The 27141-nt window shown below is 37.4% G+C and overlaps 2 protein-coding genes and 1 long non-coding RNA gene across 3 annotated transcripts in view; 1 reads left to right on the plus strand and 2 right to left on the minus strand.

Annotated features, from left to right (window-relative positions):
- Positions 1-10859, plus strand: part of six2b (SIX homeobox 2b) — a 146035-nt gene extending 135176 nt beyond the window's left edge. Inside the window, exons 2-3 of the mRNA XM_079594830.1 lie at positions 6788-9514; positions 10316-10859. Of these exons, the coding sequence (XP_079450956.1) occupies positions 8955-9514; positions 10316-10622 (867 nt within the window). The 5' untranslated portion in view covers positions 6788-8954 and the 3' untranslated portion in view covers positions 10623-10859. The remainder of the gene's footprint in view (positions 1-6787; positions 9515-10315) is intronic.
- Positions 10860-14577: 3718 nt separating this feature from the next.
- Positions 14578-17930, minus strand: six3b (SIX homeobox 3b). Its single transcript, XM_079596400.1, has 2 exons — positions 16993-17930; positions 14578-16041 (listed from the first exon to the last, which is right to left on the minus strand). Exons 1-2 carry the CDS (start codon positions 17682-17684, stop codon positions 15852-15854), a joined length of 882 nt encoding a protein of 293 aa, XP_079452526.1. The 5' UTR covers positions 17685-17930; the 3' UTR covers positions 14578-15851.
- A 3519-nt stretch (positions 17931-21449) lies between these two features.
- Positions 21450-27141, minus strand: part of LOC306990091 — a 29109-nt gene continuing 23417 nt past the window's right edge. Inside the window, exons 4-7 of the long non-coding RNA XR_013795815.1 lie at positions 26696-27057; positions 26172-26266; positions 23831-24481; positions 21450-21568 (exon numbers count right to left, since the gene is read on the minus strand). This is a non-coding gene — a long non-coding RNA (uncharacterized lncRNA). The remainder of the gene's footprint in view (positions 21569-23830; positions 24482-26171; positions 26267-26695; positions 27058-27141) is intronic.

Raw genomic sequence — 27141 nt, forward strand, 5'->3', positions numbered from 1 at the left:
ACAGCAGTGAGTTTGGTTTTAGAATGCGGTTGAAACTGTGTGTGAATGTAAACATATTAAGCAATTTTATTTTTTACTTTTTATTTGTTTTTTATTTTTATGCTCATTTACATTACTCAAATAAAGAACAACCGTATTCTTCTGCTGGCTAAAATAAGCCTTGAGGAAACTCAGCGACATTGACAATGAGCACACACACACACACATACACACACACACACTTACAAACCAGCAAACATACAGCCTCACATAGCCTACGTACACGCACCGCCCCAAACACAGTGTCAAATCCTACCGTTTGTCCATTGGGAATAGCACAGGTTTAGAGTGTCAATATCAACCCAACCCTCCATTAACACATCATCATTAGCACACATTTAGACCTATCAGCACACGCCTAACAACCTTGTTTAGACTTACAAACTTCAAACATACACGCACACAAGACATGCAATCTTACACACAAAGCTCTTTGCACTCAGTCTACACTGTCAGACTCCAAAAACAGGCCCCTGCTGGTGATTTATACGCCTCCATGACCAAGTTTGATGGAGCCAATTTGTGGGGCTTTGCAAATGCTGCTGGTATTCGAATTAGCAGTTAGAGTGTCACTGCGGAAAGGTCAGATGGCACGAAAAGCGTCATGTACAGGTTTCCCCAAAAGCCTCTCTCTGCTTATTCCTCGAATTGCTCTCATAACTTCATGGTTAAATGTGTTGACCCCTGTTTAGCATGCATGGGGAAAGCGGCTAGCGAGCAGGACAGCTGCCTTAGAACAGGTCAAATGACCCAGTCAACTGGACTGATTCCTGTCGCTGAGTTCCAAGATCTGCTTTCAGTCTCTGGCAAGCAGAAGACGAGTATGTAGTCAGAATGTTTTCCACATTGTAGCAAGTGTATGGTTTCACTGGCACGGTAGACGGTTACAAAATATTTACAGAACACTCTTCATAACACCAGAACAAGAAGCTCTTTGAGATACAGTCCCAAACAACAACCGATATCACACAAGGGCGGCTCCGGTCACTTTAAACGGGTTATCTTTGAGTTTGGACTGGTCATTAATGGTCCAATGGTGATCAAGAGCAGAACGGAGAGTGACCAATCACTCCTTCCGTTCCATCTTATTCTAGTCGGGTTAGTGTGTATGTTTCCTTGACAGCTTTATTGAGAGACAGGGCGTATGGTAACAATTTGTTGATTTGGGGCTCTGACTGCTCTTTTGAAATATTAAACTTTTCATAAAACAAACGTAGTATTTGTGGTTACGAAATATGTTTCCCGTAATCACTGTATGCGAAAGATCTATTGCTTGAATAATTTGAGGGAATAGTGGAATGATGACAGACATCACCACTGCATGTATTCTGGTCCAACTGTAAACATATTTAAAGTATTAAAAATTAATTATTCAGGCAAATAAACAAATAGCGTTACCAGTTAAATAGTCCGTGATAAAGAAATGGAAAATCTTTGTAAAAAAAAAAATGTTTTATACACATGTGCCAAGTTCTTAGAAATGTATACTGTTTGTATTCATATTTTCGTGTGATTTTATGCCAAAACCTTTATTCCATTTTCAAGAAAAGTTGAGCATAAAATGACCCTAAAAATACCATAATTTAAAATACACTGCCCGCGTGCCCGGTCAAATAAAAACTGTTTGGATTTATTTGGATTTATGTTTGAAAAACTGTCACTGTTTGATAGGCAAATGCATAAGAGTCTTTTGGATCATTATTGCAGTGATTATTATGTTTCTAGCATGTTATACGTATGTTTGGCAACAGTTTTTCTAACCCTGACAGATGGAGTGTGTAGCTTTTCATTTCTTAAACAACCATGTAGGAAGTCATTGAAAGTATTTGGGATGTGCTGGAGACTTTAGAGAATGCTTGACTCTTGCATTGCCAATACAAGATCTTGACTAAAAATGTATGCACCTGTTGATGGAAAAAACATCACAACATATGTTTCCATCAAGAGGTGCATACATTTTTTGGTCAATATCTTATTTATTATTTGCATGTTGGTTCGAAAAAATTAGTTTGATGGTCGTATCCATTTCATTTGGAATCTAAAAGCCTTAAATATATTAAAAAAGCAGATTTTGTGTTTTGTTAAACTACATTTGTTAAAGTCACCATGAAACCAAAATTGACTAATCTTATTTTAATGGAACATTACAGCATTATAAATGTGATTTATCCCTGAACATAATGTTTTTTTATTGATGTGTCCTCGTAATCTTAAACACATTAACGTCCCCTTCCCCTCACAGTGACATCTCTTCTTTGATGACCTGTATGCCGACACAAGGGCTTGGCAACAAGGTTGTCCGACAGCCAGACAAGTTTCAATCCCTCCCCTCCAGCAACCTGTCACTCGCATGAAACCATCGCAGCAATTAGCAAATGACAACGATCCTATCAATTCCCCATGGACAAAACAGTCCCAACCTTTTTCTGGTTCAAGAAGCCGTTTCACATTTCTCAAAATATAAACAAAAGATAACTACTTAATAAGGTTTTCTTTTTTAATAAAGTATTCTTTTAACAAAGCTTTTCATATCAGGGCAGTTTTTTCACAATTTCACCTGCAAAAATAAATAAAAATGAATTTAAGTTCAGAGGTTCAAGCATCAACTACTCTTACAGACCATACGGTGATACAAATGTATGTTTATGAAAGTATTATTCAATGTAGTAGGCCTATTAAAATAGACATTATATATTAAAATTTAATTGTGTCTCTTTATCTTTAATTAGACGGTAAATACATAGCAATATGTTTTCAATATCCTTAGAACAAATTAAAATTTAAGATTACAATAAGTATTTTTGAGATCAAAGATTTGATATCAAACTGCATTATTTCAGACTTTATTAAACTTTAAGAAACTATTTCCATGCATTTTTTTGTGTGTGTGTTACTACAAGTCAATCCACGGGTTTTGATTTCTGGAGCATGTGTTATGATTTGTTATGGACAACATTATTATGAACTTCATCTCTCATTCCCATTTTTATAAATGGCTGATTTTCTAAAAAATAAATAAATATATTTGCTGTTTATATGCTTACAAGATATTGGCCAATTAGTTTAGGCCACACCCACAAACATATCTGCCATTCAGATTTGACATTATAAGCTGCCTAATTTGATTGGCTGCGGTCGGCCATGTCTGTTTGGTTAACCGAGTAATATTTGAAGAATCGAAATGCTTAATCATGTCAGTGCTTGTTCTCTTTCTCGCTCTCCCTCTCTCTCCCACACTCTCCTTCATACCCATTTTCAACTTAATTAATCATTCCGCTGTGACGCTACGGGCCTTTTTTGTAGTGCGCCACATGAGTTGAATTTGAAGAAACTTGGTGTGTGTCCTCAGAATGTTGCTGAATTTGGAACAACATACTGGCATTTTACTCCTAATATTTCTGCCATATAGATATGGTAAAAGTAGTAAGAGTAGTACACTATGCGGTTCCGAATTCAGCGTAGGCCAATGTGTATTGACTTCGTGCACACAAGATATAGTCCATTTGTCAAAATGCATAATGTCCAACAATTTAATTCATTAATATCCTTGCAATGCTCCTACGCACATCAAAATTGTTTCCACTACTTTTCGCAAACATAGTCTATACTGTAACTACTTCTAGAAATAGTTAGCAAAAATTGTTTGGGAAAATTGTAAGTAGCGGAAAAATTTATAGACAGAAATGAAACAGGAGATACAGTATGCTTAATTCGGAACCACATTAGTATGCTATACTCGTACCTTTATCATATCTTAATGGCAGAAAAAGTAAGAGTAGTAAGCTACTATGTGGTTCTGATCTTGGCAATGCATTTTGTAGGACTTCACCTATGAACCAAAACGCAATTGACATTATAGGGGGGAGAAGAAAATAAATAAAAGGAGAAGTAAGTAAAAGATGTTATGGCGTGTCATGTCATCAACCCATTTACAGAGAATTTTACAGTGACACTATACAGGACTCAGTTTGCTCTACTGGAAAATGTACAATGCTCGCTCTATACCACACATATGGATGCATTCCTAAAATGAAAGAAATATTAGGGGAGTCATTTCCTGACCAGGCTACTCATCTGCTATAAGCCAACATACCCAATAAAACACTTGGGAATGTGGAGGATCAGCTGTTAATAAGATCTGTGACAAAGTTAGATTTATATGTCACAGGTGTTTCAACACATTAAACACCATAACAACATTACTGTAATTGGTATGAATTAGCAAATTACACCAGAGATTATATCTTTTGACAATTTTTTTTTTTTTTTTGTGGATAAAATTGCTAATAACCTTTCATAGTTCAGAAACTTATCCAAAACAAGCATATGAAAAGAGTGAGAAAAATATAAGAGTGAGTAAATGAGACAGAGAGAGGGAGAATGAAAGATAGTGCTTTGATTACAGTCTGAGAAGCATGTTCCTGCCCAGACACTGGTGGTGTCACTTCCCTATGCATGAACATTTAATCCCTCTGCCTGCCAGGAGGACAGAGGCCTGAAACTTGATCACCCAGGGGGCCAACACACAAGAGGACAAGAGAAGGAGAGTGTGTGTGAGAGAGAAAGAGAACAAGCACTGACATGATTTAGCATCTTAGATAATGGTGCAATACTCTGATTATGTGCTAAAGCTTGAAATGATGCACGTGTTGGTGGAACATATGAACTATAAAGCAAATATTGCTTTAGCCAGTCATCATCTTCTACATTCTACATACAAATTGTCACTGGTAGTGGTAGACTACTGTGAATTCTCTCTGTGTCAACCACCTTACAACACTGATAAAACGTATGACCCTACACGTCTTGTCCTAGAGCTCTCGCTCATGAGAAAACACGCGCGCGCACACACACACACACATGCGCGCGGCTGAGCGCAGCCTCTCCCGGCGCTATCAGGTTTCGCGTCCCTCCTGAGAGGGAAGGTGAGCCAGCTTCATTAATCATTTAGAGTGTGCGCTGTGAGTGGAGGACAGTGTGATTGCCGGGTGTTGGGTGTCGCTGCCCATGGCCCCCTACACAACTGCCTTGATTTGAATAAAGAAAAAAGCTTAGGCCACTGCATGGTCAGCAACGGGCCTCCAGGAAAAGCGAACGCTGCCCAGCCGCGTGGGCAGATTAGCAGACCTCTTTCTCACTCATGGCCCATGAAACATTAGACAGGTGCAGGTGTGTGCAGAGAGCTGCTTGGATTGCCCTTTCTTCCTCTTTCGGTTCAGGTGTGGATGTGCATTTCCTTGGATTGCAAATCACAGAGTAGCTAAAATGCTTTTACTGTAACAAGAGTTTTTTTTAAAGAAGAAAAGTTTGAAAGTTTAATAAAGTCATTTAAAAAAAATAAAAAAAAATAAAGCAAGACGATCAGAAGGTGCACGTATTAGAGAATGTCAGTTGGTTTCACTGTAACAGATAAACATATGTGAAATTAAAGGTAGTTCACCCAAAAAGGAAAATTGTGACATCATACGTTTATGTTTTTTTTTCTCCAAATCTGCATAACTTTCTTTCTTCTGTGGAATATAAAAGATTATGTTTTGAGAAATGGAATAAAATGGAAGTCATAATGGTTTGTCCATACAGAGAAATCAGTGGCATCCATTGTTGTGTTGGACCCCATTTATTTTCCTTGTAATAGTTGAAACATTCTACAAAGTATCTTCTTCTTTCTTTTTTTTTTTTTTTTTTGCTGACAATAGGGTTGTGATACAGGTTCGCAATAACATGAGGATGAGTAAATTATGACAATTTTGTTTTGGCTTAATCTCTTTAAAGGGATCGTTCACCCAAAAATGAAAATTAGCCCATGATTTACTCACCCTCAAGTCATCCTAGGTGTATATGACATTATTCTTTCAGACGACTACAATCGGAGTTATATAAAGAAATGTCCTTGCTCTTCTAAGCTTTACAATGGCAGTGAATGGCTGTTTCTGTTTTGAAGTCCATAAAAATGCATCTTTCCATCATAAAAGTGCTCCAGGGAGTTAATAGTGGCCTTCTGAAGCAAAGCGATGTGTTTGTGTAAAAAAAATATCCATAAAACTTTACAAACTGTAATCTCTAACTTCCGCTAACTGTCATACGTGTGTTCACGAGAGACTGGCATTCCAGCATATGATGTATATGACTCAGGCGTAGCGTGAGTTCTGGTGACGAACGTGAAAGCACAGAGGATAGAGAAAAACAAAACACTGGTCGCGAAGTTAGAAATTAGTTTGTAAAGTTTTAATATGGATATTGTTTTACACAAATGCATCACTTCACTTCAGAAGGCCTTTATTACCTCCCCGGAGCCGTGTGGAGCACGTTTATGATGGATAGATGCACTTTTATGGACTTGAAGAAAAAAAACAGAAACAGCCATTCACTGCCATTGTAAGCTTGGAAGAGCCAAGACATTTTTTTACAGTATATAACTCAGATTGTATTCGTCTGAAAGAATAATGTCATATACACCTAGGATGACTTGAGGGCGAGTAAATCATGGGCTAATTTTCATTTTTGGCTGAACTATCCCTTTAAGGACTATGATTCACATTTGAAGGGATAGTCCACCCAAATATGGGAAGTTTATCATTATTTACTCTCCTTCATGTTGTTCCAAACCTGTATGAAGATTAAGAAAATCACATTTTGTCCAGTGAAAGTCACTGGCGTCCATTGTTGTTTTGGACCCCATTTACTTTCACTGTATGGACAGAAACAGTTGAAACATTCTTCAAAATGTCTTCTTTTGTGTTCTGCATAGTCATACAGGTTTGGAACGACTTGAAGATGAGGCAGACGGCAGAAAGTTTAATTCATGAGTAAACTATCTTTAGGAGAAACCGGCAATCTGTGCGCAGTAATTCGTTCATCAGTCTTTAAGAGCAGGCAAACATCGTCTCCATCATCTGCTCACTTCTCCATCATCAAGGTCAGAGGCTGGAGCCCCAGACAGCAGCCAAGCTCGGCTCACTGTCTCTGACGCAGGGTTTAGAATGACACAGCAAAGCTAGCGTGAAGCAGCTCCCGTGAATAAAGAATGGCTTCCAAAATGGACTTGAACCGACGACTCCTGTCGTGCTGTGAGCTGAAGGCGCTCACTGAACGTCCTCCATCGCCCATCTCTGCTGCTGTGGCGGTCTGAGACTGGCTCACGGCCGCTCAGACACCTCCTCCCCTTCACTGGAAAAATGATCCCAGCCATGTATAATCAATCAGGTCATTTTACTGAAAGCTCAACCCTTTACGTCTGTGTGTACACGTGTGTGAGAAGGAGCATGTGTGTCGGCGGGCTGTTGAGATTGGTGTGGATTTTTTTTTCTTCTTTCTTTACAAAAACACACATAAAATATGTAATACAATAGCCTAGCCACAATGCAAACGTGAAACATGTCATGCAAATTTAAAGGTAGCTTACTTAGAGGAAATACATGACCACTGTTCTGAATGCATAAAGATTTGTGAGATAAATTTACTGGTTACTTTTTTTGCTTTTTAAAGCACTTCTGACTTTTTAAAACAAATCTTATTATTAAGGATCCAATTAATCAAAAAAAAGAAACCCTTTATTCTAACACTGATCTGAAGACCCTATAATGTCAAAAACTGTTTTTAATCTCAATAGAACCAAAGAATAAAATGAATAAAATTGGACCTTGATGAAGACCTTTTTTTTTTTTTTTTATAACCAGTGGAGAACCATTATATTTTAGAGACGTAAAATCCATTTAAAATGCAGTAATAGTTACAGTAATAGTTTTATGACTACTATATTTTGCAATGCAATAAAATATATTAATACCACTGAGCAGCACGATCTAAAAAGGCCTAATATGTTTTGCTTTCATATGCAAACTAACATCAAATTATTGTCATGACTCGGTGAGAGCTGAATATATTAGCTCCCCATAAAACGAATTTGCCAAATATCTGTGTCCCTCTGGAACCAAATGCTAGAATTACAAAGTCCATATGAAAAAGTACGCAGGAGTCGCGTTACATTCCAAAATAACTCGTCAGATACACGACACCAGAGACTTCTCGTCACAAACATCAATCCAACAAACCTCTGGTGCCAGACATCCATTAGGCCTAGTAATAAAATAATTAATTCGAAAAGATGTTTAAATGGTTTTCTCCGATTTACTTTGTTTCCCAAATTCACTTTATGTTTATTTACAAATGTGCACAATCTTTCAATATATTTCTGATTCCGTATTAGTTTAGAAAATGACGTAAATGCAGTATTAATGTCTTGCAGTTGCATGCATACACAATTGATGGTGAAATGAAAAAAGTATATCAAAAGGGCAGTAGCTTCCCCACACAACTTTTTGTTAATGATAACAAAAACATGTCACTGTAGCTATAGCTAGATTTCCCCTTATTTTGTGATTATAATAGAGCACGGCAGTCAGTGTCTGTTTTTGGAGTGTGTTGCGCTGGTTGCGCGCACTCCTTCCCCCGAGGTGCATGTCATCCAAGTGCCACTCTATATCCAAGAGGCAGGGTCAGTTTCTGCAACACAACTTCTCTCCACACTTGCCCGTATGATTCCCCAGGAGGATGCGCTAGCCGTCCTAACACACTATTGAGTCTGTAAGAGATATGATAACCAGAGGGCGGGCTGATAGCTAAGGACAGTCGAGGAAACAATCTATTGCGCACAACGAGAGCGCGTAAGAATGATTAGCGCGTCATGATATTGCAACTTATGTGATTGAGCAATGCAAGACGCTCACTCAAACTGCTAGTTTTTCTTTTGTTTTTACTTTGGACTTTTTTCATGGAAAATGTACATCAAGGACTGAAACTCTTCAGTTGGAGGAACTTCATTGCTTGAGTTTCCAAAGTGGATATCACCTTAAAAAACCAACGTTAAGAGTGGGTGAGATACGCACAGGACATCAAGTATCCCATTGCCCTCAACTATGTCTTTGCCACCAACATTTGGATTTACCCAAGAGCAGGTTGCCTGCGTTTGCGAGGTCCTTCAGCAAGGTGGGAGTATCGAACGTCTCGGACGCTTTCTGTGGTCCTTACCTGCTTGTGAGCACCTCCACAAAAACGAGAGCGTATTGAAAGCGAAAGCCGTGGTTGCTTTCCACCGAGGCAACTTCAGGGAGCTCTACAAAGTATTAGAGAGTACCCAGTTTTCTCCGCACAACCACCCTAAACTGCAACAGCTCTGGCTGAAAGCTCACTACGTCGAAGCGGAGAAATTGCGCGGTCGTCCTCTGGGCGCAGTGGGAAAGTACCGAGTGCGCAGAAAGTTCCCGCTGCCTCGCAGCATTTGGGATGGAGAGGAGACGAGCTACTGTTTTAAGGAGAAGAGCCGGTGTGTGCTTAAAGAGTGGTACACTCACAACCCGTATCCTTCTCCGAGAGAGAAGCGAGAACTGGCCGAGGCCACGGGCCTCACCACGACGCAGGTCAGCAACTGGTTCAAGAACAGAAGGCAGAGGGACCGTGCCGCAGAAGCAAAGGAAAGGTAGGAAGAACACCATTACGCTCAAGATTTTAAACAAGCTGTTATCTTTCTGATCAATATGCAAAATTACAATGGCCATGTGACACATGTAAAGAAATTACATTCATTAGTGTCCTTGGTGGTAATAAAAAAAAGGCTAATAAAGACAATGAATTAAGAATTTGAATGTCAAAGGTCTAAAAAACAACTGGACTTTTAGAAAATATGTAGGCCTATAACCGCAAATAGAACATTCTATAAAGTTCCTGTATGACATCCGTGCACGAAAATTTTCTTTTTAATCAATGAGTGACGCAAAAGTGATTATTTGACCACACACAATAACTATACCTAAAAAATAATAAAAAATTAAGTAAAAACTAAATACAAATAATAATCATATCATCTATATTATAGCCTATTATTAAAATATAGATACGGATATTTAATATTAGGCTATTCATCTTTTAAAATTTTGTGTAAATGTGTAATTTGAAAATTTCAACTCAGTAAAAGTATCGAGAAACGGAGCAAAAGAAGGTGCTTACTTAAAACGGACTTGTCAAAATCATATAATTAGGCTACTTGTTAATATTTCATAAATATAATTATCTTAGCCTAAATAGAGTTTTTACTTAAGAATGCCTACAATGTCGTCCTAATGCTGAAAAATAAAAGCCTATATCATACCTATAATTGTATTTGCTGCACAATGCACAAATACACAATTATGCACAATGCGTAAGCGGTTTTTTGTGTGTGAGTGTGTGTGTGTGTGTGTCTGCCGTCCTGCTAATGAATTTGAATGATTTGCTCCAACAGAGAAACCGATGGTGCAAACCCAGGCGGCCACAACCCACTCACCTCTCACGAAAACAAGTCTCTATGTGAAAGTTCAGAGGATGACAAATCTCCCGCGGCGACTCCGGATCACAGCTCCATGAGCCCAGCCATCCTCATGGGTCCCAGTTCAGGTCTGCCCCCCCTGCACAGCTTTGCTCCTCCGCCCGGCCCCAGCGCCTCCATCATCCCCGTCAGCGGCTCAGACTCCCAGAGCCTCCATCACTTCTCCATGCACGACGGCCTCCTCCACACCATGACGGCCAGCCTGGTGGAACTCGGATCATAAGGAATAAAACGCTACTTCTTTGACTTTCCCACCAATTACTAGCTTCGTTATCATACCAAACATTTTATTAGTCAAGAGTAGAGGACATTAGCCAAACAAATTCCCAGACAATTATGGTCCTACGTCAAGAACAATGTTTCCATCAGAAATGATTGTAACAATTCAGTGTAATCAAGGGATAGTTTTTGATATGTCTAGCTATAAAATGACCTAATAAAATATATATTTAATAAAGTCAAAATGTGTTGTCTCCTTGCAGTTGAACAATATGTTCGTGTTCTAATTTATGGTCACTGCACTTTATTTGTCAATATGAATAGCCTCGAGGAGAATCTCTTCTGCTGATTCATTAAACCATCATAACATTAATACATAGGCCTACCTGAAATATTATGGTAGAAAACAAACAAATAAAACGCTTTAACTTGGATGGTCTAATAACGCATGACGTTTTGTCACGTTTGGTTAAATAAACCTATTCTTTTCTTTCTTGTTTGCATTTTGCATACATAATATTCTTGATAAAAGGCATGACTGGCCATGTTCAATTTTGCATAACTGATAAAGTGCAGTGCTATCCCAAAAACATACGCACCTGTTCACACATCTTTATTTTTAACAATTTTATTTCCGTCTCACAATAATCTGTATTCTATACAATTTTATACAATTCACTTTATACAAGTTCTTCGTACATTTTTATTCAGTCAAATTCAGCGTGGTCGAAAAAGGTGCAATTAACTTATCGCTGCAGAATGTGACTATCACAACTTTGACTTTATAAACGAAGGCAGCAATGAAGCCGTTTCTAATAGACATATATGCTATATAGTATAAAAATAGACTTTTACTTTTTGTAGAGAATATGCCATTTTTGCAACTTTACGTTTTTCACTAGGCTATATAGGCCTATAGTTTTGTTGAAGGCGGAATTATGGACATATACTGCCCCCTATTGGTGATGGTATGACATTATGAGCAGCCTAAACTTGCTAAGTTCCATCTAGTTGAATATCAAAACTGAGATGATCTTAACTATTGTTGGACGTTTTTATAGCAAGGAATAACGATTCCCCCAACCAGCACAAAATGTGTGCACATCAGCGTCTAAAAGTTTGTCTCCTCAGCGTGAAAATAACTTGAAATAGCCTTCACTTCACTCTAAAATTGTTGGGTTGTTTCAACCCATGTTTGGGACAAATATGGACAAACACAACCCTTGGTTTATTTTATTTTTTTAAACCAAGGGTTGTATTTGTTCATATTTGACCCAAACATGGTTTGAAAGTGTGAAACAACCTGCAGCATTTTTTAGAATGTTATAATAAAATTAAACTCCATCACTGAGGCGGATGGATTGTAAAATAAATTATTATAACTTTGGAAAAACAAAGTTTCCTGAAGGCACTGGACTACAAAGAAAATCTCATCTATATTAGTTACTGTTATTAGCATCAAAGTAAGCATAAACTATCAGGGGTGAAAACGATGGGGGGAATATTTATATATTTTATTTAAATAACTTTAAGTAAAATAACTGTGGTGCCAAAGTTACAACGTGGTTTGTTGTAACAAAGTGTAAATATTACTATAGTCAGTCACCTTTATTTATACAGCACATTATACAGAGGTTGTTTCAAAGCATCAACAAAATAGATTATTATTCAGTTTCTGTGTTTATTTACATGCATTAATAAAGACTGCTAGGCTATATGTAATTAATATATCTAGCCTACATTAATAGGCTATACATAGGCTACTTGTATAATAACTAGCTATAGCATAGATAGGCTATATTAAATATATAGCCTACAGTCTTTATTAATCATGTAAATAAACACAGAAACTGGAAAATTCGCCATGTAGGAATAAGATTAAAATGTCTATAGCTTCCTTTAGATTGTTTTATCGGATATTCACCACATGATGGCGCCATAAGCACACGAATGTAAAGGCTTTCTACTGGAAGACAAGTTCACGGCATGTCTATCGATTTACACTTAGTAAAGCTTTACATCTCGTTTTAACGGTTCCTTTATATGTTGCTAACAAATTCACAGTCTAATAAATTTGTTTCATTCGACAGTTTTTATTGTTTAAATGTCTTGTGAGCCGTGTAGCGTGTGTGCAGCTGAGAATGTTTGGGCTGAAGAGCTGAGTAAACATTAATGACAAAGAATATGCTTATGACTACATAAAACACATGTGCTTTATCGAGGTAGGCCTACATGCAAAACTGTCACAAAAAGTAGTAGCTTAATAGGCTACTTGTTTTATCAGCATGAAAATGTTCATTTGCCGAGCAGCTGTGCGGATAGCCCGCGATCCCATAGGCCAATGTGCAGTTACAAATTTAAAGGGATAGTTCACCCAAAATTTGTAATATTGTCACTATTTAATCAGCCTCGTGTTGTTCCAAACCTGTATGAGTTTCTTTCTTCTGTTGAACACAAAAGAAGATATTTTAAAGAATGTTGGTAACCAGACAGTTGACGATAGCCATTGACTTCCATAGTGGTTTTCAACATTCTTTATATTCTTTAGTGTTCAACAGAAGAAAGAAAAAAAACTCAACTTGAGGGTGAGGTTAAGTAATGACAACATTTTCATTTTTGTTGACCTATCCATTTAAGGTCAAACTACATCTTTATTACAGGCGTTCACCCTCATGTCATTGTGCGAATTTTAAAATTTGTTACGTTTCGTGTATCTTCCTTATTTTGTGGAGGTTCCTCAGTCAGGCGCAAACATTATTCAGTTGTCGTGCCATGTAAGCCAACTCTCACCTAGGCTACGTTAAAGAGAATAGGCCCCCAAACAAACACTTCAGTTTCAGTTATTACATGTGTTGTGGTAGGTCTCTAAACCTATAATAAGTGATAATGACAAGGGCTACTTAAGTTTTTGTAGACTTACCGTCTAATAATGATCTAAACGGAAGTAGCTCAATCGGTGTAGCCAGTTGCTATAGTTGCTTCCTCAGGCTAAAGCAACTTCTGTTGGCAGCTTGTGACTTGGGTGGTTCCTGAAAGGTTGTTTATAAACGCATAGAGGCTATTTACACAGATGTATTACATGTCATCGAATTACCCTTAATTGGTTAGTTGGTTCATTAATTGCTTAAATTAACAGGCTATTAAATCAAATTAATCAAATATTGTGAAGCAGATTTAGGCTACTGTAAAAAAAAAACATAGATTTTTTCTATCTCAACTTTTTTCTATCGTCAAATCAACTTAGATAATTAATGTGTTTCAGATAACAACTATTTTGAGTTCTGTTGATTAAACCAGTCTCCTTCATTGCATTAACTCAAATGCTTCATTTTAATGAACTCAAAATTTTAAGGCAAGCATATTTAGCCTACTTTTTTTTAAGTTACATCAACAATTATTTTTTCTGCAGTGAACACTGCAACAAAATACTAGTCCATTTTCACTATATTTACTTCACTATTAACATGTTAAGTTTATACTTAATAGCCCAGTGTAACCTTGAAATTGCACTAAATTGCACTTCTGGTGTATACTAAAGAGGTGCGTCGCGTTTATTTTATAGCGCAGCTCCACGCAGCACAATGAATCCAGGTCAAGGGGAACTGCCGCGTGAATAAACACGAATAAAAAGTTGTGCTCAGTTAAGCGATCAAATCAAAGGGGAGAAGAGGGAACAGAAATCCTCTCACAGTAAACGACACATTCTTTCTCTTATATGGAATGCTATTAGGAAACTACAAACAAACCATCCTCTTGTTATTTACCCTTATGGTCGTAGTAAGAGAGAAGACTGAAATTGAATGATGGCACTATTAGGCAGATAAATGACGTTTGAACATTGAGGTGATTACAAGTTCAGTGGAATAATGTGCAAGTAATGTGGTTTTAGTAGACTTAAGATGGCCTGGTGTATAGCCTAGGAACATTTGTTTTGTTATTATTTTTTATTTTATTTTTTTAAACAATGATAAAAATAAAGTCTAAACTTTTTCAATGTATTTATGCTGCACACTACTAGGCTATAAAACAAACCTACATCACCAGTTAGAAGTGGGCGTAAATTATCCAACAGAAATTTGTTATGATGTAGGCTTACTATTATATTATTTTTATTGCTCTCTACCAAAACATTTCCGACAATTATCGATTATCAAAAAACGCACAATCACTGGCAACACGAAAGCTGTAAGCTACTCTCCCATTCGATTTACTACTGAAAATAAAATTCATGTTAGGCTATTTCAAAACCGTTTGCGCCAATGTGCAATTCTACAATAATAGTAATAACAACCTAATAAGAGTAGCCTAATAATAATAGACTAATAGTAAGAAAAATGCGGAAACGTTTTTAAAATTAAACAAATAAAAAAAAGAACCCTATTCTTCACCTTTCTTTTTTGAGTGCGATTTGCATAGAATTATGTTCTCGTCAAGCTAAACAAACGATTTACACTCCTGAAATAAATAAATAAAACCGAACACTAATGTACAGAATATAATTTTTCTGTATTTTCTGACATAATACTACAATGTCAACTCGTTAAATAAACAAATAATATTCTGATAGTCGTTATATTAAATTATATTTATTTGCATAAAAGTGACCCATAACACTGTGTTTTCAGCGCCATTAACCAATTTACAGTATAAAAACGAGCATAATGAATAGACACTTAAAATCTCCAAGCACTTAACAGACAGTTACTCACGCTTTATGGACACAACATAAAGAAATTTGCAGGAAAGAGAGTGGCGTAATTGCGATATCATACAAGCATACCTATCTAGACAAGCCTAGACCTAAGGAAAACTTTGAATCAGACATGGACAATTCAATATAAATCTCGAGATAAAATTAGTATGAACATCTGCTGCCGAGTAAAAGACGATGGGGAATAAAGGTGCTTTTGACTTGAACGATTGTCTGATAAACACAAAATAACAAAATTGCCTCTCCGGTTCACTCGTTTCTTTGAGCATCGAGTTCTACTTTCTCCGACTCCACTTCATAAATGCCTTTTAAAAATGCAAATTATTCACAAATGTACATGCAAAATGGTCGCGTAGGCCTTGGAAATGAAAGGAAAGGGCGTCAGTCCGTTGAAGCGCTGGAAAAACAGCATGCTTTTGTCAAACACAAGGTGGCAAAATGGCCGGTCCTCATGTTGCCCACATTTTCTCACTAGTTCATTTTTCTCTGGGCAAAAATGTTCCATATTTGTCTGACGGTGCATCATACATCGAAATCAGAGTCACTGTCTGTAACTGAGAGGATGGTCCCGCCGTCGCCTCGTTCATTCATACTGGAGACGCTGGTGGTGGGACTGGCGGCCGCGCACGGGGACTCGGCCGAGCTGTGAGGTGTGCACCCGGACTCCGACATGGAGCGCAGGCCGCTTTGACCCAGTCCGTGATGCTGAAGCCTAAAAAACACAAATATTTAGAAACTAAGATTATTTATGCAACATCATTTTCAGTACATACGCCTATTCGACGTGTTACACTCTCTAATAATAACAAACCCAAATTTTGATCAATGAAATGTGAGAGGATCACACCAATAAGAGTAAAAATAGATTTAATTACACAAGTCACTGATTATATATAAGGTGGTTTATATTTGTATACAAGCGTTTGTGTTTATGAAGTGGTAATTTATATTCATTAAAATATATATTTTTAAATGTTGTTTATTTGAGAACAGAACTGCTTATGACCTCTAGACATCCTAATTATATTGTATACATGAATTTGATATATGAAGCCTGTTTGATTATATCAATTTACATTAAAATTTCTATTTGTATTTGGTCAATTTGTTTTGCAATTAAATAAAACTATATAGCAATGGACTGCCAAATATACATGTTTCAAAAAACTGTAAGCCTATTTTAACCATATTTATATTAACTTGTATTTTAATATTTCTATGAAATTTGTTTATTCACAAATAAGGTGAAGAAATTGAATGTGTCTGGGGAAAAATACAAATATAATAATCATAACGAAATGTGAAATATTTTTTGTTGCTTTATATATCACAATTCCTTTTTATTAATTAGCAAAGAGCTATACATTTACTTTTCTTCTTTTATAAAAAAAAAAAAACGCCCAAACAATACGCTTTCTAAAGATTTAACAATTCAGTCTTAGAGATTGGCTGAACTTCTAATAGCCTATGCTAAAAAAAAAAAAGTAGCAATAAACTGCAGCTTTTGTTTATTTATATCGTCTAAATGGGGGGAAAAAATTCTTTCAACCAAGATCGAGCACGTCATTCAGATTTGGTGACAGCTTATGCCGTCTATTTCTTTAAATCAACACGATATTCGTTTTATTTCCTCCACGATTTCAGTCGAAACCATTAAACTGACCTGTTTTTGGCAGCTGCCGCCCTGTCTCTTTGCCTCCGATTTTTAAACCAATTGCCCACTTGAGTGGGAGTCAGTCCAGTGGCTTGTGCCAGTTCCCTTTTCTTGCTCGGATTGGGGTAAGGATCCTGTAGGTACCACTCCCTCAACAAGCCGCGAGTTCGTTCCTTGAAACAGTGCGTCTTCTGTTCGCCATCCCAGATGGTCCGTGGCAAGGGGAACTTCTTGCGGACCCGGTATTTATCAACGGGTCCGAGGGGACGACCGCGCAGCTTCTCTGCCTCTTGGTAGTGCGCCTCGAGCCACATCGCTTGCAGCTTTCCATGAGAGTCTTTAGTGAACTTGTGGGTTTCCAGAATGTGATACAATTCACGGAAGCTTCCAGTGTGATATGCGACCACCGCTCGGGCTCGCTGGATGGACTCGTGCTTGTTGATGGCATCGCAGGCTCCGGGTGCCACGGGCAAGGACCAAAGGAAACGTCCGAGTCTCTCGATGTCCCCTGTTTCCTCCAGCGTCTCGCACACGCTGGCCACCTGTTCCGCCGAGAAGTTAAGGGTGGGCAGTTGAAACATCGGTAAGTCCTCCGGGGACCTCGCTCTGGGAATGCTGCCCGCTAGAAGCAGAGGGCGATCCGCGAAATTGGGCAGGAAAATATGTGAGGGATAAAGCTCTAAAGGAGACCTGAACACCATGGAGTCGCCGGACAGACAAAAACAGACGGGGGAAAGACGGCAAAACTGACGTGGTGTTTGCGCTGCTATCGCTGCAGTGCCACCGAACGCGTAATATCTACCCTTAATCAACTTCGAGTGCAACGGTGAAACATTTTGTTTCGCTTTTCTATTGGTCTTCCCTGAGTCGTGCTGTGGTTGTCATGGCAGCCCTGCCAATCACTGTCAAGCTTGCCCGTCATTAGCCAGTGCGCGCTGCCCTTCTGCACATTCGCTTCGCGCGCGCAGGGTTTTATCGTCGCTCCAATCAGAACTGGCCACTCACTGCTGGATGTTTTCAAGCAGGCGAATGGCGCGCCAGTTCACTCGACGGTAGGAGGATTAATAAGTAGAATATTGCTATATTAGTGCGAGTATGCTACCGCGAATGGGTGTGAAAGTTGGCGAGCTAGTTAACAAATAAATAGAATAACACATCGTTTAATTACTTTCCAAATATTTATATAACGTAGGAGTGATGTAATTATTTTATTTAATTTGTGAAAAAATAAATTAGTTTACAGTTGTTAGTGCACGTGCACATTTTTTCCTCTTCTAGACAATGCGCGTTAACATAATAAACAGCCTAGAATTTATCCATTGAAGAAAAAAAGCACAATTTTGTGATCCTCTAGAAACTTTGCATTTATTTGTAGCCTACAATGTTTAAAATATTTAGCATTTTACAGAAACATCTACGCTCTTTGTTCAAACTGTTAACTTTTTTCTTTTAAAAAAATATATATTTTAACGCGTTTCTATTAGCCTGACACAATGCGTATTCCGTGTAATTATTGGGCTATTAGTTATTTTGTCCCCTTATCAATTTAAACGGCAAGATAAAATATCAGGAGGAAACAAGATCGGCTTGTTAGGCCTGAGTCAAATAACATTCTTTCACAAGGCTTTTTGTTTGCACAAAGCGTGTAATTAATGCCACAAACAAGTTAATTCATTTGGCCTAATTGTCTGTTTATCCTGGGGTTTAGCGCTTAATGGCCTTCTCTCCAGTGGGCACACCACAGTCTACATTAAAGATGAATGTGTACAGTTAAAAGGGGGAGATGTTTGCAAAGTTATCATTTGTGATTAATTGGCTATTAGCAAAAAATAAAAAAAATAAAAACTGGCGCTATAATAATAGGCCTATGTGTTTTGAAAGATTTTAAAAACAGTATTGCTCCAAGGCAAGATTTAAACATTATCTTCTAGGCTATAGGTGTTGGCATAATAATAACTGCAAACAAAAGCACTAATCTCGCGCCCCGTAGACAAGTAACGAGACGTCTTTGTTCATCAGGATTAGTTAATTGGTTGAATATCGTGTTCACTGCAAATATGAACCTCTATTTACACACGAACTGAGCACAAAATTGACCAAAGCGCTTTAAGGAGCACGTTTTGTAAAGTCGCAAGAGACCGAAAGATGTAAATTTAGGATTAGCCTATATTATGGGCAATGCAATCCTGCAGCTAGAGCACAATTTAAAACAAAATACCAACCTTTTAATGCAGAAATCATTTTAATTATTTGATGTTTCAACAGTTTCTTTTATTTATCTGGATAATATTGAAAGTTTTATTTGATTGGTTGTTATCCAATTGAGCTAACAAACACTAACACACTCTATATAAAACAAAATATTAAGGTAGCCATATTTTAAAATGACATTGAAATGATACGGTCAAGGGGAAGGTCACATCCAAAAACAAACACTTGCAAACAATCATTAGGTCGACAGTCAAAGCCATTTATTAAAGTTACAGATAACAGGATACAAAATTAATCTGCGATTACTTTTGGATTTTCGTCGGTGGAGAAGTCTTAATAATCCACGGTAAAGCTTAAGGCAGCTTATCAGTGTGGGTTGGCTTAACAACACTTACAAATCTGTGGCAGAATTACAAAATAAACACGAAACGTAAATTTGCCTGGTGAACTTGTTCTTCGTGAAATTAGTTCCGTTGTAGCGTATTTATTCCCTGCTGTGCATCAATACGGAATGGTATCAACATATGCAACAAGTCGCCCTTCACCTTTACAGAGTGCTGAGCTTCTAGCTCATTCTACCATACTCTGCAGACCAACTTTAACAAATAAACAAACACACATCCACGGTTAAAGCTGGCCTTCAACATTTTAAATGAATAAGGCTTTTAATTCAATTGATTTTAAACGCATCTTTTTTTTCCTTCTGGTTTTGCCTGAATAAATTATAATCGAGTCACCTGTTAGGCTATTTGAAGTTCAGCCTCTTTTGGCAAAAGGCTTGTTTATAATTTCTTAATTTTTTAACTTCAATAGTATGTGCCAAAAGATGTAATCAAATGAGCTGAATATTCTTTATAGTCTGACAACTAATTGCCCTTGAAAACATCACAAATTTGATATGAACATAATAAAGATGCTGTGAATGAAAAATTGAGAAAAACTGTGTATGCAGATGCAAGGGCGTGCATTAAAACTGAAGAGAATGAGAAGTGAGTTATAGATGGGATATCAAAATTGACAGGTTATTTGCATGGCATATTTTAGATACCCCATACATATTTAATTAAAGACTGCCTTGTGTTAATACTCTCCCACAGAGCAGATGTTGAGCCATCTGAATGTTTGAATGTGACTTGCTTTGCTGGATAAGAAGACATTACCTGGGCACTAAATTAATCATTCATATTGGACAGCTGTCTAAAGCCACCAACCATATTCATCAGTTCATTTTTAAAATATTTATTGCATATAATTATATCTGCCCTGCTTGTTTCACCAGCCAATCCTCTAGTCTGAAGCACATATTAAACCATGGTCAAAAAGCATATATATAAAGTCAACAGAGTAAGACGGTGCTTTTTATTTCTCAGAAACTATAAATTAGACTGGAACTGAGCAGAGATAAAATACCAGTTTACAGTAATTCTGAGATTAATCCGCCATTGTCATTTCACACTGATCCATGTAGCATATGGCTCACACGCATGTAGTGTTTTAGTGAGAATGAGGTAAAATGATATTGAATAAATCCTCCTTTGTCAAAGCTATTCTATTAATCAAAGCTATTAATCCAAACCTCTCATCAGAAGTGACTATGATAATCTTATTTTGTTTAAAAATGCTGTTCTGGCCTGAACACGGCTGGCCGGGCCATTGCAAATGTAAATTGTGGCTGCCTACTTAGAGAAACATAAGCTCATCCTGTCTGAAGTGAGATTTTCTGCAACAGTGGCCCATAAACCAGTGTTTAACAGTATTGTCATTGGGACAAGCTGCTTAATGGCACTGTGCAGTTTACCTTGATCCATGTGGCCAAGGTTCAGAGCATAATTTGTTTAATAGCGGTAATGGCCATATGACAATGGATTTCACCAACGAGATGTATTCTGTGTGCGTCAAGAGGTTTTTCCATGCTGAAATCTGTCTTATAAATGGGTAAAGGCAATGCCATGCAATATGTTTTTTTTTATCATGCACCTGAAACTGAAGCTTCAGGCATGTTTATTGCTCAGTCATGAGGAAGAGCCAAAGGCCTGCCTGTCGTTGCACTCTCTCTCTCTCTCTCTCTCTCTCTCTCTCTCTCTCTCTCTCTCTCTCTCTCTCTCTCATTTAAAGTTCATCCTAAGAGCAATAATTCTCACACGCTAAAGAATGCGAATTCACTCTTTGAGGTAATATCCAATTATTTATTAGCTTTCTCTTTTAACAAATAAAGACATTAATTAAAGTATTTTGATAATGCAAAACAAATTATATCCAAGAATAAAAAAGAAAAGAGTTAAAATCAGTTACATTATTGATAAACCTTCTGCAACACTATTCCACCTCATCCTCTTCTGTCTCCAATAGCAGGTTGAAATTTACTCTTGGTACACTGTAAAAAAACGCAAAAAAAACAGTATTAACTGAAAAAAAGTAAGTGTTTGTTCTGCCTTAAAATGTTACGTTTATTTAACTCAAATATCCAATTTTAAGGAAGCCCGAATACTTTTTTTTTTACTGTGTACCGCAGTATAAGCATTTTTAACACCTTGTCTTACAAAGGCCTTTTTTATTTGACTGTTTTGTAATATATATATATATATATATAACATAATTGACCTTTTCTCATGTTTTTTTTGAAAAAAGTATGACTTTCTTCTTAAGTAAGACTTTCTTCTTAAGTGGGTGCACGTTTAAAAAAAAACAAGACTGAAGCAAAGCACCATAAAAGCATAGCAAAGGGAATTCAATTGACTACACTAGCACATAAGGAGCAGATTTGAACCCCAAATTTAAATTTTAAACATTTTTAAACCCAAATTTAAATTTTAAACATTTTAAACCCAAATTTAAAGTCAAAATTTTTAATCTCACCCAGCTGTACTCTGTGGCGATCATTTAGTTTGTCAGTTGGACTTGCAAATCGGATCAGTTTGATTTGTGAATGAAACATTCAGTTCATTTTGTGAACCGAATCAACTGATTCCTTGAACAGATGTGACTCAAAAGAAAGATTTGTTCATAAATCGACATGTCTACTACTTCTCATGAACTCTCAAGATTACCACCGAGTAATGCATAATGTGTCTCTCACACAAAGCTATTGCTTCAGAAGGAGCAGGATTGACCATCTTCATTATACTTTTACAGTGGTGTTGTTTCTGTCATTTTGGAGCCCAAATGGTAATTTGCTTTCAGAATATTTTGAAATGAATGGCTAGAATATTCTTCAAAATGTGTTACACATTATAAAGTAACAAGGACCAATGTGATATGTAAAAAAAACAAAACAAATCATTTTGAAATATGAAATATTTATATGATTACAGTGATATAGGCCTATATTTACCAATCTGCTCTGAAATAGTTAATTATTCCTATGATTTCTGAGAGAATAATGACCTCTTGATGACTGTGAACCTTTTTGCATTTTTATAATGGAGATGAAACCAAGCATTTCTCAAAATGAAAAGAATGGAGAGAAAAAAGAGAGAGACAAAAGCTTGAGAGAGGAGTAAGAGCTGAATTTGTCAAGGCGTTCAACACAAAACTAGTGTATAATTGATGTACGCAGTGGAATGCCAACATGGAGGAGGCTAACTGAGTGTGAAGAATGACCTCAGAGCTCAAGACTGATGTAACAAAAAATAACATAAATGAACAAAAAAAACCCTGCCACTAACCAGGAAACACATCAAACAGAGGTGGCACAACAGCTGGGCGAGATTTCAGGGGTGTTAATGCCAATTTATGCTGGTAGCAGATGTCGTATTACGCAAAGCACTAAATCCATTCACATCATAATTAAAGATGAGATGTTTACATGATGACTTTAATAATGACGATGTTTCAAAGAGCCTCCAGCTGTTTCACAAAGCAAAGCCAATGACATTCATTGCATTTACCGTCTCTCTATTAATACACAGTTAAGTGAATATGTCCAAGTTTTAAGTCAATAATGTGCCTGATGTGCTGGGTCCATATATCGAGGTGAACTCATAAACCACACTCCACAGGTGGAAAAAACGCACGTATGCTAATACACAGAGCTCAGGGTTGACAGAACGCACCGATCCCTGCTTTCACGACGAGCGCCACTCCACAAGAGGTCAGCGTGTAGGCTTAAACAAGAAAGTCGAAAACGGAGTCATGAGCAGAGAGCATGGAGGAGAGAGAGGACGAACGCAATTAATTCTCAATCCAGCGAACACCGAGAGATCAGAGCAAGGGCTGGGCTCATTAAGTGTCACACGCGAAATTAAATGCTAAACAGTCGCTAAACGGCAAAAACATTCAATTCCACCTCGACAGGCAGTCCCCCTGCATGATTTCTTTGAAAGCTCAGCCCCCTCGTCCTTCCACTAACCGATTCCTCCCCCCTTCAATTCGTGCGTCTGCTTCTCGTAATCAAATGACACACGCATGTTCTTTATAGTATTTAACACAAGTGGTGCTTTACCACTCGTTCAATGTATATTGGGCCTGTAATTAATCTTATGCAAGTTGATTAATGTCCCCTTCAGTCTCACAAATCACAAAAGGTCAGAATGCAGACGCAAAAGAGATACAGTAGTGTATCAGTGGCTCTTTGATTCACACTCCCCCATTAGGACTCTGTTAAAATATGTATTTAAAGAGCTGACAGACTGCTCACCGTTCAGTCGGTGTGTATTCCTGGAGAAGCCTTGAGACGTCGAGAGGACGGCATGGCTCAGGTCAGGCAGGCCGGTGGAGTGCTGAGGGAAACCACAGCACTGGATCTACATGGAAATGCACTCTTCAGACAAGCTGATTTTGGAGAGCTAAGGACAAATGCACCCCAATTCCACAAACCCTGTCCCGGGCCTTATGAAATAATGATAGGTAATGATCTGTCCCCATTCTAACTCAGGAGCTGTCTTTAGTGAACATGATGCACTTACACACTACTGCTTATAGTGTGTTTGAAGGACCTCCTCATGGAGTCTCGTCCGATTAACAGCGCATACGGTAATCCTTCTGATTCCTCCTTGTGGGGTCTCTGAGGACAAGCAGAAGCGAGACTAAAGCCTGCCGAGTCAGGACAAAAGGGGCCTGCGATATACACAGCCTGGGGTGGAGATTGTAGGTTTTAGCCCCTCATCTTCAGATCCAGGCATGCTGTGTAGATCAATATGGAATATGGAATGCTAACATAATCATTATGGCTTTTAACGTATGCATGTCTGTGACATTTTTTCTCTGATCTTCCTCGTTTAACATGCTTGGCAGGCTTCCACACTCAGTCCTTTGTTGAAATGCAGTGCTGAAGCCACCAAAGGTCACGCTGTAATGAGAGTCACACAAGAGCTGACTTATTGTCTTGAAAAAAGAAATGTATTATATTAATGATGCTAAGATAGTATTGGCCAAGAATTATAATGGGAACCCAATGGCTCTTTCAGAGTTTAAATCAGTGGTCTTTCACATTTTTGTTTTCAAACTGGCTTTTATGTCTTTTGCACTAAAGCCAAAATACTAAATTGTAAAATTATATTATTTACTTTGTATTATGTTGGCAGTTACGTTATAACTGTCTCTCCATTCTACATTTGAGTCTGACACTGCTTTGCTACTCCTGTTTTACTATTTTATATTTGAGTCTGATACGTTTTTGTCACCCCGGGTTTAAGGTTTCGCTTAGCTTTGCTGCTCTTATTCGTGTTTTATGTGTTGTTATGCAGGTCTTACTATCTTTTAATATGGTTGTTCTGTAAAGCAATTTGGTCAGGCTTGTGGCTGTTGTAAATGTGCTATACAAATAAAGTGAACTTGAACTTGTTACCATTTAAAAGTTTTGAGTCAGAAAGATTTGTTTTTTTATAAAGTTACTTCTACTCAGCAAGGATGCATGAAATTGCTCAAACATCACAGTAAAAACATTTATAATGTTACAAAAGTTTTCTATTTAAATAAATGCGGTTCTTTTGAACTTTCTATCCATCAAATAGCAAAAAAAATTGTAGTTTCCACATAAAATATTAAACAGCACAGCTGTTTTCAATATTCACAATATATGTTTCTTGAACACAAATTACATATATTAGAAGGATTTCTGAAAGATCATGAAGACTGGGATTATGGCTGCTGAATATTCAGTTATTTTAAATTGTAATAATATTTCACAATATTACTGTTTTTACTGTATAATTATTATTATTTTTTCAAAACTGGAATTATGGCTGCTGAAAATTCCACTTCACATGAATAAATTAGTACATTTTAAAATATATAAAAATGTAGAAAAATATATTAAAATAAAAAATATAAAAAAATCTTAAATTGCAATAATATTTCACAATATTACTGTTTTACTATACTGTATTATTATTTTTATTTATTTATTTGATCAAATAAATCAAGCATTGGATAAGAGAGTTCTTTCAAAAACTTTTTTTCTTTCAAAGACCCAAACTCATGAACAGTAGTGTCTCTATTTCTACAATATAAAGTAATACGTCACAGTGTTTCTATGGCTGTAAATAGGATAAAATAATCATGATTAATCTCATGACTTCCAATCATTCTTCAGAAAGCACAATGAAACAGAAATGGACCTACTATATATTTAGTGTCTTTAAGTACTATTCACTAATTTTTAACAGCACATGCTTTTACATTGTACTTATATTTAGAAAATACATGCATGTAATTACAGCTGTAATTATTTTCTGTAATTAAACGTATAATTACATGGTTAACCCACCCTTAAACCTATAACTATACTACCACACCTGTCCCTAACCTTACCCGTATCCCACCTCAATAGCAGCGCAATTGTTTCACAATACAACATAAACACAATAAGTACATTGTATACCTAACAATTATTATTATTATTGTTTACTTAAGTACATAGTAGTTAAAGACACCTAATATAAACTGAGACCACAGAAACGACATAAAACTCTCTTAATGTTAGCTTTCTTTTCTATTTTTTTGCAGACACCTTAGTGGCCCCCAGTTTGAAAACACACCTGGTATTTGTCCTAAATTGGGATTGTAACATATGGGATGGGGATGTGACACGATACACAGCCGAACACCGTTGATCACAGGAGAAGATCAACTCCTGAAAAGTCAAATCAAAGTCAAATCAAAAGAACACAACATCACCTTTTATAATGAATAATCTATGAGCAACAGGTCTATAAAAAAAAAGCTTAAAAAGAAACATTGCAACAAGTCAAAAACAATATGCATCAGTCCAAGAACTGCAAGATGCTTGTACAGACATTGTTAACAAACATAAGTGCTTGTCTAGCCTGAGAGAACAGGGCTGCAATCTAAATCAATTCTAAAGAAGAAAATTGACCATTTTCTTAATCACACAGAAGGAATTTGAATAAAAATGGAGGATTATTAGTATATTTCTGAAGTGTTTTGGACTATTTCAATATGTGAGATTGCCTCTTCCTCTCTTCGAGGCTGATTTGTGATGGCCAGGGCATTTAAAATGAATACTTTGGGTACTCTGTTGTGTCTGTTTCTTCTGCTTTACCTATGACAACTCTTTCCTTGCCACTCATGGAGGTCACAGGAAGCAACACCGGGAGTGCTGCCGGCAGCCATAGTGATAGGCCGGGAGAAAGAAGCAGAGTCATGAAACATTCATAAGGCCTCTGTGTGGCGGGGGGAGGGCAGAGCCAAGACTGGTGAGGGGGTTTAATTTGCCCAGGGAAGAGTGCCGCCATGTCCTGCGCTCCAGCACTGCTGTAATTAAAGGGACGAGGCCTGCGGAAATTGGCTCGGACCCCGCTGTAGAGCAGCGTCAACCCCGCCTGCCCGCGCTCTCGTCGGCCTATTCCAAAATCAATTATCTCCACGAAACAGCTGTAAGGCCCTCACCGCAGCCTCTTGCCCCTGAAGTGAGGGAGACATTTGAAATTCATTACCATATAAAGCAAAAGGTCCTTTACGTATTAAACAACACTCGCCTTTTTATAA

The sequence above is a fragment of the Phoxinus phoxinus genome, assembly GCF_949152265.1.
Source record: "Phoxinus phoxinus genome assembly, chromosome: 21".
Lineage (NCBI taxonomy): Eukaryota > Metazoa > Chordata > Actinopteri > Cypriniformes > Leuciscidae > Phoxinus > Phoxinus phoxinus.

Coding starts and splice junctions, on each gene's coding strand:
- six3b (XM_079596400.1), bottom strand. CDS start 17,684: ATGGTGTTCAGGTCTCCTTTAGAGCTTTATCCCTCACATATTTTCCTG. Junction 16,042..16,992: donor GCGGCAGCTGCCAAAAACAG/GTCAGTTTAATG, acceptor TGTGTTTTTTAG/GCTTCAGCATCACGGACTGG.